Genomic DNA, 12,259 nt, shown 5'->3' with positions numbered 1-12,259 from the left:
CTGATACTCATTAGTCATAATACATAACCTAGCTAGCTGTGGTAACACACACCTTTAATGCCAGCACTTGGGAGGCAGAGGCAGATGGATCTCTGTGAGTTCAAAGCCAGCCTGGAGTTTCAGAACTACACAGTTAGACCATGTCTCAAATAAAACAAAACAAGAAAGTACATATCCAGAGTCACATACTTTCAGACAGACAGACAGACACACACACACACACACACACACCACTCTTATATACACACAGACACATTCACACTATCATATTCAGCCCTGTTAAAAAGGAAGTGGAAAAACCTTGGTCCACATCATGGAGGCCTGTGATCTCAAACATCTCACGACCACGTCTCTTCAGCTGCAACCAGACTGGTGAGATCTGTGTGAACTTGCTCCCAAAGACTTTGGCAACATCATAGCCATGGCTGTTCCACTGGCAGAGGAAGGAAAGGGCAGACAGAGAGCACGTAAATACATACCCGCACTGCTGTGATGCTGTCACTTGATGCTTTGGACACGCCCAGGCCAGTCCTCAGTATCACAGTGCTGTACCTGAACTGCCATCCGTCTCCTGCCTGGCCTTCCCTCTTCACTCTGAAAAACTACTGGGATCTGGGCTGATGTCCCTTCACCAGGGCTCTACAAGCCGCCACCATGAACTAGACAGTACTAGAGCCCTCCTTTACATCAGGAAGCATTGATGGGGGTCACCTGAAGCCATAAGGAGCAAGCCCCGAGAAAGACCTGGTCCCCTCCCCTCTGACATCCTACAGTTTTATAGTAGCAGCAGCAGCCATGGAGAGCAAAGCAACAGCCACGAGGACAGTCCTGTTCTGCACCACAAAACTCTTGACTTACTGGAGTGACGTAGCCTAAGACCTCGCCAGCAAAGTTCCTCTCCCGAGCCTTTGATGAGCAGTAGCTACGATGTTCAAGAACCACATCCTCAGCTTTGATGTCTGTCACCACCAGACCCCGATCTTGGACAGGTTTATCTGAAAACTGAGTCTGAAACAAAAGGGAGAGGAACAGGCTGTCTGACCTCTCTTAGCACGGAACGTGGCATTAGAAGCAACAGTGATAGGGCTGGAGAGATGGCTCAGTAGTTAAGAGCACTGACTGCTCTTCCAGAGGTCCTGAGTTCAATTCCCAGCAACCACATGGTTACACCCATCTGTAATGAGATCAGATGCCCTCTTCTGGTGTGTCTGAAGGCAGCAACAGTGTACTCACATAAAATAATTAAATAAATCTTTTTTTTTTTTTAATAAACAATAGTGACAGCAGCAAGTCTATTTCATTCAGCCAACCACAGACTGTGTCTCTGGATTAACATGGCACTGCTGATCTACCCTCACAGGTAGAGGATTAAGGCCACAGTAGGTGACTTATTTCAGAAGGGTTCTAGCACCCAGTAAGCACATTAGCATTTTCCAAGGGCTACTCAGTCCTTAATTTGGGCTGAAGATCTGGCAGAAGTGGCTCCTTCTACATATGAAATTTGGTATTTAGTACTCAAACCACTGGCTACTCATCAAGGTACCCCAGGTCCTACACTGAGGACATATAAGCTCATGCTATCCCACCGGCCATGCCCTGAGTCCCCCAACGAGGAAGCTAGTATGTCTGTCTCCCCCTGACCTCTGCTCCTAGATGACCTCCATCAGGTTCTCACGTTGCCAGTTCTGTCCACTTTTTGGGGGCCCAGATCAGTCTTCTCTACTAGCGTTTGATTCCCTGGTCTTTCTGCAAAAGACACTGCCTTATGGTTTCTATTGCAGCAATGAAATATCAGAACCAAAAGCAACTTGGGGAGGAAAAGAGTTTATTTGGCTTATACTTCCAAATCACTCTTCATCACTGAAGGAAGTCAGGTCAGAAACTCAAACAGGGCAGGAACCTGGAGGCAGGAGCTGATGCAGAGGCCATGGGGGAGGGGGTGCTGTTACTGGCTTGCTCATCACAGTTTGCTTAGCCTGCTTTGTTTCTTCTTCTTTAAAACTAACTAATTAATCAATTATTTTTAGGTATATGAATACACTGTAACTGTTTTCAGACACATCAGAAGATGACATTGGATCCCATTACAGATGGTTGTGAGCCACCATGTGGGTGCTGGGAATTGAACTCAGGACCTCTAGAAGAGCAGTCAGTGCTCTTAACCTTCTCCAGCCTTCAGCCTGCTTTCTTATAGAACCCAGAACCACCAGCCTAAGGATGGAACCACCCACAATAATTAAGAAAATGCTCTATAGGCTTGCTCACAACCCATTTATAGAGGCCTTTTGTTTTGTTTTGTTTTTCAAGACAAGCCGGGGGTGGAGGGGGGGGTGCATGCCTTTAATCCTAGCACTTGGGAGGCAGAAGCAGGCGGATTTCTCAATTCGAGGCCAGCCTGGTCTACAGAGTAAGTTCCAGGACAGCCAGGGCTACACAGAGAAACCCTGTCTCGAAAAAAACAAAAACAAAAACAAACAAACAAAAAATACAAGACTAGGTTTCTCTGTGTACCCTTGACTGTCCTGGAACTCACTTTGTAGACCAGGCTGACCTCATACTCATAAAGGTTCTTCTACTTCTTCCTCCAAGTGCTGGCATTAAAAGTATGTACCGCCGGGCAGTGGTGGCGCACGCCTGTAATCCCAGCACTCTAGGAGGCAGAGGCAGGTGAAATTCTGAGTTTGAGGCCAGCCTGGTCTACAGAGTGAGTTCCAGGACAGCCAGGGCTACACAGAGAAACCCTATCTCCCAAAAACCAAAATCCAAAACAAACAAACAAACAAAACAAAACAAAAAAAACCCCCAAAAAGTATGTACCACCACCACCCAGGTGTGGAGGCACTTTCTTAATTGAGGTTCCCTCTTGTCAGATGACTTTAGCTTGTGTCAAAGTGTTAGTATTCTGTCTAAGCTCCACCCCACACTTACCTGGCAATAGCCAGGTATGCCCCACCCCATAGACCTGGACCACTATAAAAGGGGCTACTTGCCCTTCCTCTCTCTCTCATCTCTCCCTCTCATTGCTCAGCCCCTCTTGGGCTTTCCTCTCCTCCCCCCTCTCTCCACATGGTTATGCCCAGCCTCCACTCCTCACTCCTCTTTCTCTCTCTCTCTCCTCTCTCTCTCTCTCTCTCTCTCTCTGTCTCTCTCTCTCTCTGCCTCTCTAACTCCTATCCTCTGCCCTGAATAAACTCTATTCTATACCATGTCTATGTGGGTATGGTCCTTCAGGGGGAAGAGGTGCCTGGGCATGGGCCCGCCTAGGCACTCCCTTCCCCTACACCACCGGTGCCACATTCCCTAAACCCTTCTCTCTCTTTTTATGATCCCTTCATTGGTGCTGAAACCCGGGAACAAACCCATCAAACAGCACAAGGGCCACAAGTTGCACTGTAAAGGTGAGAGAGTTCAAAAACCATGGGATAGGAAAGGTCCTGAGTTCAAATCCCAGCAACTACATGGTGGCTCACAACCATCTGTAATGGGATCGGATACCCTCTTCTGGTGTGTCTGATGACAGCTACAGTGTACTCATAAACATTAAACAAACAAACAAACAAACAAAGCTGTGTAAGGAGCCAAGGCCCCCTATGATCTAATTCACAAAGACCCTAGCCAGAAAGGACAGGTTAGGTTTTAGCCACTGTGGTCACCTCAAGTTCCCTACCTTTTCCAGCAGCGTCTTAGAGGCAGCTTTTTTGGCATCTGACTTTGACAGGGTGGTGTGAACAGAACCACACATCAGAGCAAGCCAGAGGACATGAAGAAGTGGCCACATGGCAGGCATGTCACAGCAGGAACCAACCTCTGGATCTAGGCCGCTGCAGAAAGAAAGAAGTACATGAAGGCAGACAATTAGCACCGAGATGTGGCGTGAACCAGACAAGTATATTTATGCTAATAGGGCTTGAGTCCTTAGGGCCTTAGCCAGCCTTCAGCCTGGTTACTGAAGTCAAATCTCTCTAATTTCTAGGCTTCTCTGCCCAGACCACCAGGTCCCCTCAAACACCTACAGACTGTCCAAAGATATCCTTCTAACCACAAACAGCCAGCTATCTAGGAAAGTTGGCTCCCACATGCCCCTCAAAACAAAAGAAACCTCAGCAACAATGGGGCTGAAGTGTAAAATAATGAAGACACGAAAGGTACTCAAACATACTGTGGGAGCCACGGAAGGTACTCTATGGGCAACTGCTTATGTAGTCCCAAGGTAGAGAAGCCTTTGTCAAGTATATCAGTAAGGAGAGAGAATAAAATAGAGAATACACCAAAGTTTAATATTTAAAAATGTTTAACTTTTTGAGGCTGGAGAGTTAGCTCATAGGTTAAGAGTATTACCTTCTCTTCCAGAGAACCCAGGTTCAATTCCTAGCACCCACATGTCAGCTCATAACTGTTAACATCAGTCCCAAGAGACCTGACACCCTCACACAGACATGCATGCAGTCAAAACACCAATGCACATGAAATAAAAATAAATAAAAATTTTAAAATGTATAACTTTCAAAGCTGAGTACTGTGCTAAGTGCTCATAATTGCTACTGGAGAGACTGGAACAAAAAGTTCACTTGATCCCAAGGATCTTATAGCTGAGGCAACATAGCAAGACTGCCTCAAAATTTAAAAATATGTAAAGTAAAATTTTTATTTAGGAAATAAAAAGCAAATTTAAAGACAAGTTAGTCAGAAAAGCTTCACTTGGGACACATTTGACAAGTTCCTATCCACAACTATTCATAATATTCAAAGAAATATTACAAATTAAAAAAAAAGCCAGGTGTGGTGGCACACGTCTGTGACCCAGAACTTGTGTGGTTAGAGGCAAGAGGATCAGGAGTTCCAAGGCCGGGTATGGATATGGAAGCCAGCCTGACACTCGAACAGGAAACAAGATCCTACTATAAAAACAAGAACAGGTTTCAAATACGGAGATGCTTAGAGCTCCAGAAATGAAAGAAGAAAACAAGCTGCTAAGACTAGGATGGTGTCTCCACTCAGTATGTGAAGGGTTAACTGGGAAAACATCTAACTCCAAGTGGGAATTCCAGCTGGGAAAGGGATTTTGAATGACAATGTGTCCATAAACATTACAATGTCCACCACACACTTCCTTCCTATTGAAGTTCCACTTCAAGGACTTACCACACACAGGGACCGAGCCAAGGGACTAGGCACTGCCCTGGAACACAGACAAGCATGGAGGCCTATGATTGTCTGCGACCAAAAAACACCACACAATTGCATTTCCACAGAACAGTCAGTTTATATTTGTTTGAGACTGGATCATGCTCGGAACATCTCAGCTGGCCTCCAACTCAAGATCCTCTTGCTGCAGCCTCCTAAGCCTAACAGTCTTGTTTTTATGTGCATATGCTTACACAGAAAAGTATGTAAGGAGCAAAACCAGAAACAGATAGGGAACTACTAGTAATTTCTTTACTCTATTTTCTGCACTGAATTTTCATTAGTTGCATAATTCTCTTTTAGATCTTAGGAAATTCTGGATAGACACGGTTGGGCTGGGCTGTCCTTCCCTCAATGGGATTTCAAGATAAGGTATCCATCTAGTCTCATGTCCCTGGTAACACATAGTCTACTAGGTCAAATGAGGGGGCTACAAAAGCCCAGGAGCATTCTGTGGAGACTGACCCAGCCCACTGCCCAACAGATGAGCAAGAGAACTTTCCCCTGTGGTCAAGTACACCCAGGGATGACAGAACCTAAGCTGAAAGCCTCCAGAAAGCCCAGCCAGGCAGGGTATGTATGAGCCATTAGCAATAGCTCAGAGGCAGGTCACCCTGATATCCTGGTGCCTGTTCCCAAGGCCTCCTGACTGCTTGTTTCCCTCCTGCCTCCTTTTGCTGTCCCTGACACTTCCCTGACACTGCTCCTGGTGTGACCTGAGGAAAGCTGGGATTGTGGCAATACGCCTCTAAGCTTTGACACTCCAGAACACCAACACACATGTATGAAGCTATGACTAACATGTGGGCTTTGAGTAAGACAAACCAGGAAGATTCCACTAGAAGATAGGCAGATCACAAGAAAGCCTAGACTTGAGGCTCTGAGGACCTAGGAAAACTGTAGAGTATATAAAATAATGCTGGATAGTTAAAGCCTCCAGCAAAGGCAGGGATTGTTCTAAAAGCTGGCTGATTGGAGGAGTAAGATCCATGACTCTCTCACCTTAGTCTCCCACTGCACCAGCTTCTCTCTTATGACAAAGTGAGAATTAAGAGAAGATAACTTCCTGTATCTCCCTTTACCCAAGCTCACCACTTTGTCCTCACAATTGTGATGCTTAGATTCTATGGCCCATAGCCCCAGAGGATGGGAAATCCTAAACACAGTATAAGGTTGAGACCAGTGGCCCAGAAAAACCCACAGCTTGCTGGTCAGTGGGACTATGACTATTCCAGCTCACAAGGATGTTGTTAGCCTCAGCTCCTACATAAGCAAGGCTTCCGTCCCTTGGGTGAAAAACTGGGTCACAGAAGAAAGACTTGATGTATGTAGTCCAGGATTAAGAGTATGTCCAGGTGCCTGTGACCTTGAGTCTCTACTAACTTATCCGTTGCCTAGACTTGCAGCTGCTCATTGTTCATAGTCTTAGAGCCCCTCTGCCAAACACCTCCTTATCCTGACCTGCGACTTTATACAGGAAGAGAGAGTGAAAGCAGCCCAGCCTGGTGGCCTAGTGGAGCTCGAAGCATAAAGTTTAAAGTCTGTCTGTACTACTGAGTTCTAGGCCAGCCTGGGCTACTTATCAAGATGTGTTCTCAAAATAAAAGGGGTTGGGGAAGGGGCTGGGAATGTAGTTCAGTGATCTAGCATTTTTCTAGAATGCACAAGGCCCTGGGCACCACCCCAAATACCCACTGGCCAAAGAGAGGTAGATGTGCTGAGGAGATGGCTCAGCAACTAAGAGTTCATACCACTCTTGTAAAGGACCAGAGATAGGTTGCCAGCACACGTTAGGTACTCACAATCACCTATAAGCCCAGTTCCAGGGGATCCGATGCTCCATGCTTATTTCTATAAACATCTGCATTTAGATGTTCATACAGAGACACAAGCATGTATGTGTGCTTTGAAAAATAAACCCTTTTTTAAAAGGTGGGGTCCTAGCCAGGCATGGTGGCATAAGCCTTTAATCCCAGCACTTGGGAGGCAGAGGCAGGAGCATCTCTATGAGTTCCAGGCCAATTTGGTCTATAAAGCAAGTTCCAGGACAGCCAGGGCAATTACACAGAGAAACCCTGTCTCAAAAAAACGGAAACAACACCCCATACACACAGACCCTGCAAAATAAAAAACAAAAAGGTGGGGGCCTCTCTGGACACACGGAGGAAGACAGGTCCATTGAGTTGTGTCTGGAAGCAGAGACGAACCAAAATCAATACAATGCCACCACATTCCTAAGCTGCTCAGAAATGTGGATCTCCAAGGCTGGGTGGTGGTGGCATACACTCTTAATCCCAGCACTCGGCAGGCAAATCTCCATGAGCTTGGTCTACAGATCAAGTTCCCTGACAGCCGAGGCTATACAGAGAAACCCTGTCTAAAAGAAGGGGTAGGGTGACCTAATTTTCTAGACTACTAGGGTGTGCATGGGTAACGCACATGATGATATGAAGGGTGTCCAAGCTACTGCTCCTTCCATGGCTCCCATCGCCCTCTGCTCTAACAACCATTAGGGCAAATTCACCGTCATGTTCTTCACATAACAGACTCCTAGGGTCTCGCAGCATTCTTACATCAAAATGTGTTTTGTCTCCAAGCATTAATGACTGTCCTCTGGGCAGAACACCCTGTACTCAGGGTGGAACATTATAAATTTGGCCTACTTGAACCTTGGCTCCAGCTTATACTAAGCTAATAATGGAGAACATGCTATACTTCTTGTAACTCTGGGGCTACAAATTATTCCCCACTGGAAGGATTGTCTTAGTGAGGCTGACAAAGTCATAGCAGCTTTCAAATGTTTCTCAAGCAGACTCAAAGCAAGAAGTGTCAGGTGCTTTTTATAAAGAAATGTAATAATGTATGTAAATTGTGTGTACATACCTGTCATGCATGTGTATAGTTAAAAAAGCTAATCAGAGTTTACTCTGTGGTGCACTGTCCATTTCAGTTCTCTTAAGAACTAACTTTAGGGGGCTAGAGAGATGGGTCATCCTTGGTTAAGAGCACTGGCTACTTTCCTAGAGGACCTGGGTTCAACTCCCAGCACTTACATGGCAGTTCACCGCCCTCTTCTGGGTTCTGTGAACACATACACACATGTAGGCAAAACCACATACACATAAAAATAAAGTTGGTGAAAACATTAAAGAGGGACACTGGAGAGATCGCTCAGTGATTAAGAGCACTGGCCATTCTTCCAGAGGACCGGAGTTCAAGGTCATTATGTGTGTAACATACTGTCTACAACTCTAGTTCCAGGAGATGACACCCCCACACAGACATACATTTGAGTAAAACACCAGTGAACATAAAAAACAAACAATTTTTTAAAATTAAAAGAACAAGTTTTAGACAGGGCATAGTGGGCCACATCTGTGATCCTGGCAGTGGGAAGATGGAAGTAGGGAGATTTAAGAGTTCAAGGTCATTTCTATGCTATGTAGTTGTACATTTCTAGCTATGTAGTTGAATTCAAGGCCACACTGGGCTACAGGAGATCCTATCTCAAAACAACAGTAACAGAGATGGCCTTTGGCCCTCAGACTAAGCTCCTGCTTTGGTATTGCAGGATCTGAGGGATGCCGATTGATGTGCCCTGGTACCTTTTACTATCACTGCCTATCATTGGTTTTGTAGGAGCAGGGAATTAAGCCCATGGCTCCCCATATACCAAGAAAACCCTGGGCCACACTTTCAGCCCTCAGTTCTCCTAATAATTCACTGCTCTTACAGTAAGAGCATCTGTCTTATGTATGATGGTCATCCTACATTTTCACTTTCGAGAACAAATTTTGGAGTGAACTGTTTATATGAGGAGGTGGGTGAGTGTATGGTTGGAAATGAAGGTGACGTAAGAAGCAGGATGATCACAACCCCAGGTGACATTTATTGACAATATGTTGCATGCCAAACCTGGTGAATTACCCACACATTCTCTCTACAGCTCGAGACTCGGGCAGGCATCAATGTTATTCCCAATCACAGATGAGGAGACCCACACAGGGGGCAGTCCACTAAGCCATGGGGGCATGTGGCCATCACCCCATCCCCACTGTACAATGCAATGCAAACAGGACTGCAATAAGATGGCTCAAGTTCCAGTTCTGTCACCAGCACACTGTCTCTGGGACTCCCTGGGCTCCAGGCTAGAGACCTGTGGAGAGTCCTTTGGGACTTTTCCATCAGAGTGTTTAAGATTTGAGGCTGCGCTGAGGGTAAGGCCTAGCCTCGTGTATCCAGCAAACGTGAAGAAACCCACACAACTTGCTGTATAGCCTCCTACCTCAGTCTGGGCCCGCCAGCCACCATTCTGCCACATAGAGCTCATTCTCTCCACCCGACAGCCACTCTGGCCTTGCTAACTCGTTTGCACACTCATGTCATCTTCCATTTGTGGCTCCACAAGCTATGCACGCTAACTCACACATCTGAAATCTCTGACTTCGTTATCTTACATCCTGGTTCTTGTCCTTTATATATCAGTCATCCATCCAGCTACAGGGCACACACTTAACGCTCCCATTCATTACTGTGCTGCTGTTCACACATGCTTCTAGCTCCTTCTTTTGCCCCACCTCCAACCTCTTCTTTGGAGACAGGGTCTTGCTAGGTAGCCCTGGCTGTCCTGAAACTTACTCTATAGACCAGGCTGGCCTAGAACTCACAGAAATCCATCTGCCAGCCTTTGCCTCCTGGGTCATGTGCCATGGCCACCGGCTCTCTTGGTTTGATGCAATGGCTTGTGCTCTCTCACATTCTCATATTACTGTTTGCTCTAAAGCTCCCTCGCATTGATACAGTCGCGCTCACACTCCAACTAAAGAACAATGTCACCCGCTCTTCCATACCTGCTCGCTCGCTCTCATCCCAGCACTCCCTCTCTCACCCTGGCTCGCACTCATCCCCATTCACTTTCTCACCCCTAATAAATTCACTGTTCCCACACCTACTCTCACCCACCCATTCGGGCCCTCACACCCGCTCGCTCTCTCACCTACGCCCTTACTCTCACACTGACACACTTGCTTTCTCACCTCTACTCATTCTCACACCAGCTCGCCCTCACATCTGCTCATTCCACACGAGCTCCCACTCACCCTCACATCTGCTTATTCTCCCACTAGCTCATTTCTCACACTGACACAAGCGCTCTCCCCCTCAAACCCTCTCATTCTCACACACTTCCTCGCCCTCACATTCATAGCTCCCACATTCGCTCTCATCTGCGCGCTCTCCTTCCCGCTCACACTCTGCCCGTTCTGTCCGGGGAGAGCCTCGCTGCCCGACGTTCCCGCATCATGACGCGGAAGACGAAGCAGTCCCATTGCCGCCACGGCCGGGCTCACCTTCATGTCAGGAGACCGGCCAGAACCATCAAGCACGGCCGGAAGGCGATTCAACGAACCGGAAGTCCCGCCCACAGGCCGGTACACGCTCAGGCTGCGCCACGCCAGCTTCCTAGATGCCTTGCGCACGGCACGCTGGGATAGGGCGGGACCGAGATGGTTGGAGGGCGGAGTTAGAGGCGGAGCCTCGTAGCTACAGGCAAGGAGCCAAAGGGCAGAGAGTGGGTCGTGACTGGTCAGTTGAATGAGGACAGAGCCCGGTGTGCCGAAAGCGGGGTCGTGATCGTGGGTGCTGTTTCCGCTCTGCAGCTCCTGCTTGCTCAAGGGTCTGGCGTACAGCAGAATCGTGGAGTCAAATCCCGAAATCCTACCAGAGAACCTGGTGGTGGTTTTGAGCATCCCCTGCTCCGGGGGTTGACGGCTGGCTGCCTTAGCACCCGTACTGAAGTCTGCATTACGTCCACATATGCGACCACCAAGGCCTTTAGGGTCTTGGGAACCTATCCCTGTCAAGTATGGGTGGCGTGGGTCACTATGCGCATAGTCAGTTCAGTGGTCTCCCAAATGTGTCATGACAGACTGTGCGCCAAGCCTCTGAACCTCTCCCCACTATCCCCGTTGCCACACTTCTGTCACCATCCATAGGTCAGCAGTGCCCACTACACTGTCTTCAGTAGGGACACTGCTCCAGGCAATGTAACGTCCTTCTCCAGATGGCCTTGCACAGCGAACATTCTACCTGTCCAAATCCCAGAGCTGTCTCTGTCCTCGTTTTGGTCTTGCAAATTGTAGGAGCTAGAATCCACAGAGGCAGACGACATGCTCCCCACCCCCACCTCAGCTTTAGCAAGAGGAGCCCAGACACTTCTTCGAGTGGGTTGAAAGCACACACGTGACCAGCATTTTTATTTTTCATCAAGCTGACTAGGCCCCACCCCCACCCCTTGCTGTTTCCAGCAGTTTCCTGCAGAAACCACATTTGGCCTGTCCACACCCAGTTAAACCCTCCGGCCCACTCCACTAGGGTCTGTTCCAGGACTCACTGTTCGGCTGTTTCCCCATTCCTGCCGCTGCAGAGGTTTCTCACTGAGCTGAGCTTTGTGTTCTTCCTTCCTAATCACGTTTCCTCCTTTCTCTTCCCCATAGTTTCTGCCGGCTGTCCCCCAGGTCTTTCTATAGGGGCGGGGCTGGGCGTGTATGCTACGGCATGTTGTGCATCTGCACTTTGCTTCCCTGGCGTCCAGCTCCGCACCCTACTATGAACAAATGCCCAGAATAGTGATCCCAAGTGGGCAGAACTCTGGAGAGGTGGATGTCCTGAGAATTGTTCAGTCCTAGCAATACTAAAGAGACCACCATTCTTTTAAACCAGCAAAGGCATTTGGATCTAACTGACGTAAGGGGTCTAAGGATTCCATTCCCAGTCTGTATTGAAGACTCTAAGAACAGAAAGGAGAGAAAAACAGAACTCAAGACCAACCCCTTTTCAGGGTTCCATTAGATAGATGCTCAGGAGCCTGTTGAGTTGTCCCCACAAAGTCTACCCTGCCCCCCAACTGCACAGCTAGACCAAGGTGCCCCAGATCCCTGGTGTGTGTGTGTAGGTGAACACTGGTTTCTCTCCCCTCCATGGTGTCAGGAGTGAACCCAGGACCAAACACCTACTGGCAAACACTCTACCAATGAGCTACGTTCCCAGCCCCAAACTGATTTCAAGTGGCTACCCA

At 47.8% G+C, this 12,259-nt stretch overlaps 1 protein-coding gene across 2 annotated transcripts in view; it reads right to left on the bottom strand.

Moving 5' to 3' along the window:
* The window catches only part of Chid1 (chitinase domain containing 1), a 40,800-nt gene extending 29,152 nt beyond the window's left edge, over window positions 1-11,648 (bottom strand). The window contains exons 1-4 of one of the 2 annotated variants that reach the window (XM_052195239.1): window positions 11,576-11,648; window positions 3,668-3,821; window positions 859-1,008; window positions 301-433 (exon numbers count right to left, since the gene is read on the bottom strand). In XM_052195239.1, the coding sequence (XP_052051199.1) occupies window positions 301-433; window positions 859-1,008; window positions 3,668-3,787 (403 nt within the window). In that variant the 5' untranslated portion in view covers window positions 3,788-3,821; window positions 11,576-11,648. Of the gene's footprint in view, window positions 1-300; window positions 434-858; window positions 1,009-3,667; window positions 3,822-10,532; window positions 10,651-11,575 lie in introns of those variants that run through there. The other variant, XM_052195229.1, reaches the window with a different exon arrangement.
* Window positions 11,649-12,259: the final 611 nt, after the last annotated feature.

Source organism: Apodemus sylvaticus, chromosome 1, assembly GCF_947179515.1.
Source record: "Apodemus sylvaticus chromosome 1, mApoSyl1.1, whole genome shotgun sequence".
In the NCBI taxonomy this organism is placed as follows: domain Eukaryota; kingdom Metazoa; phylum Chordata; class Mammalia; order Rodentia; family Muridae; genus Apodemus; species Apodemus sylvaticus.
The sequence above is the reverse complement of the archived record's forward strand: the minus strand, read 5'-3'. Positions and strand labels throughout refer to the sequence as shown.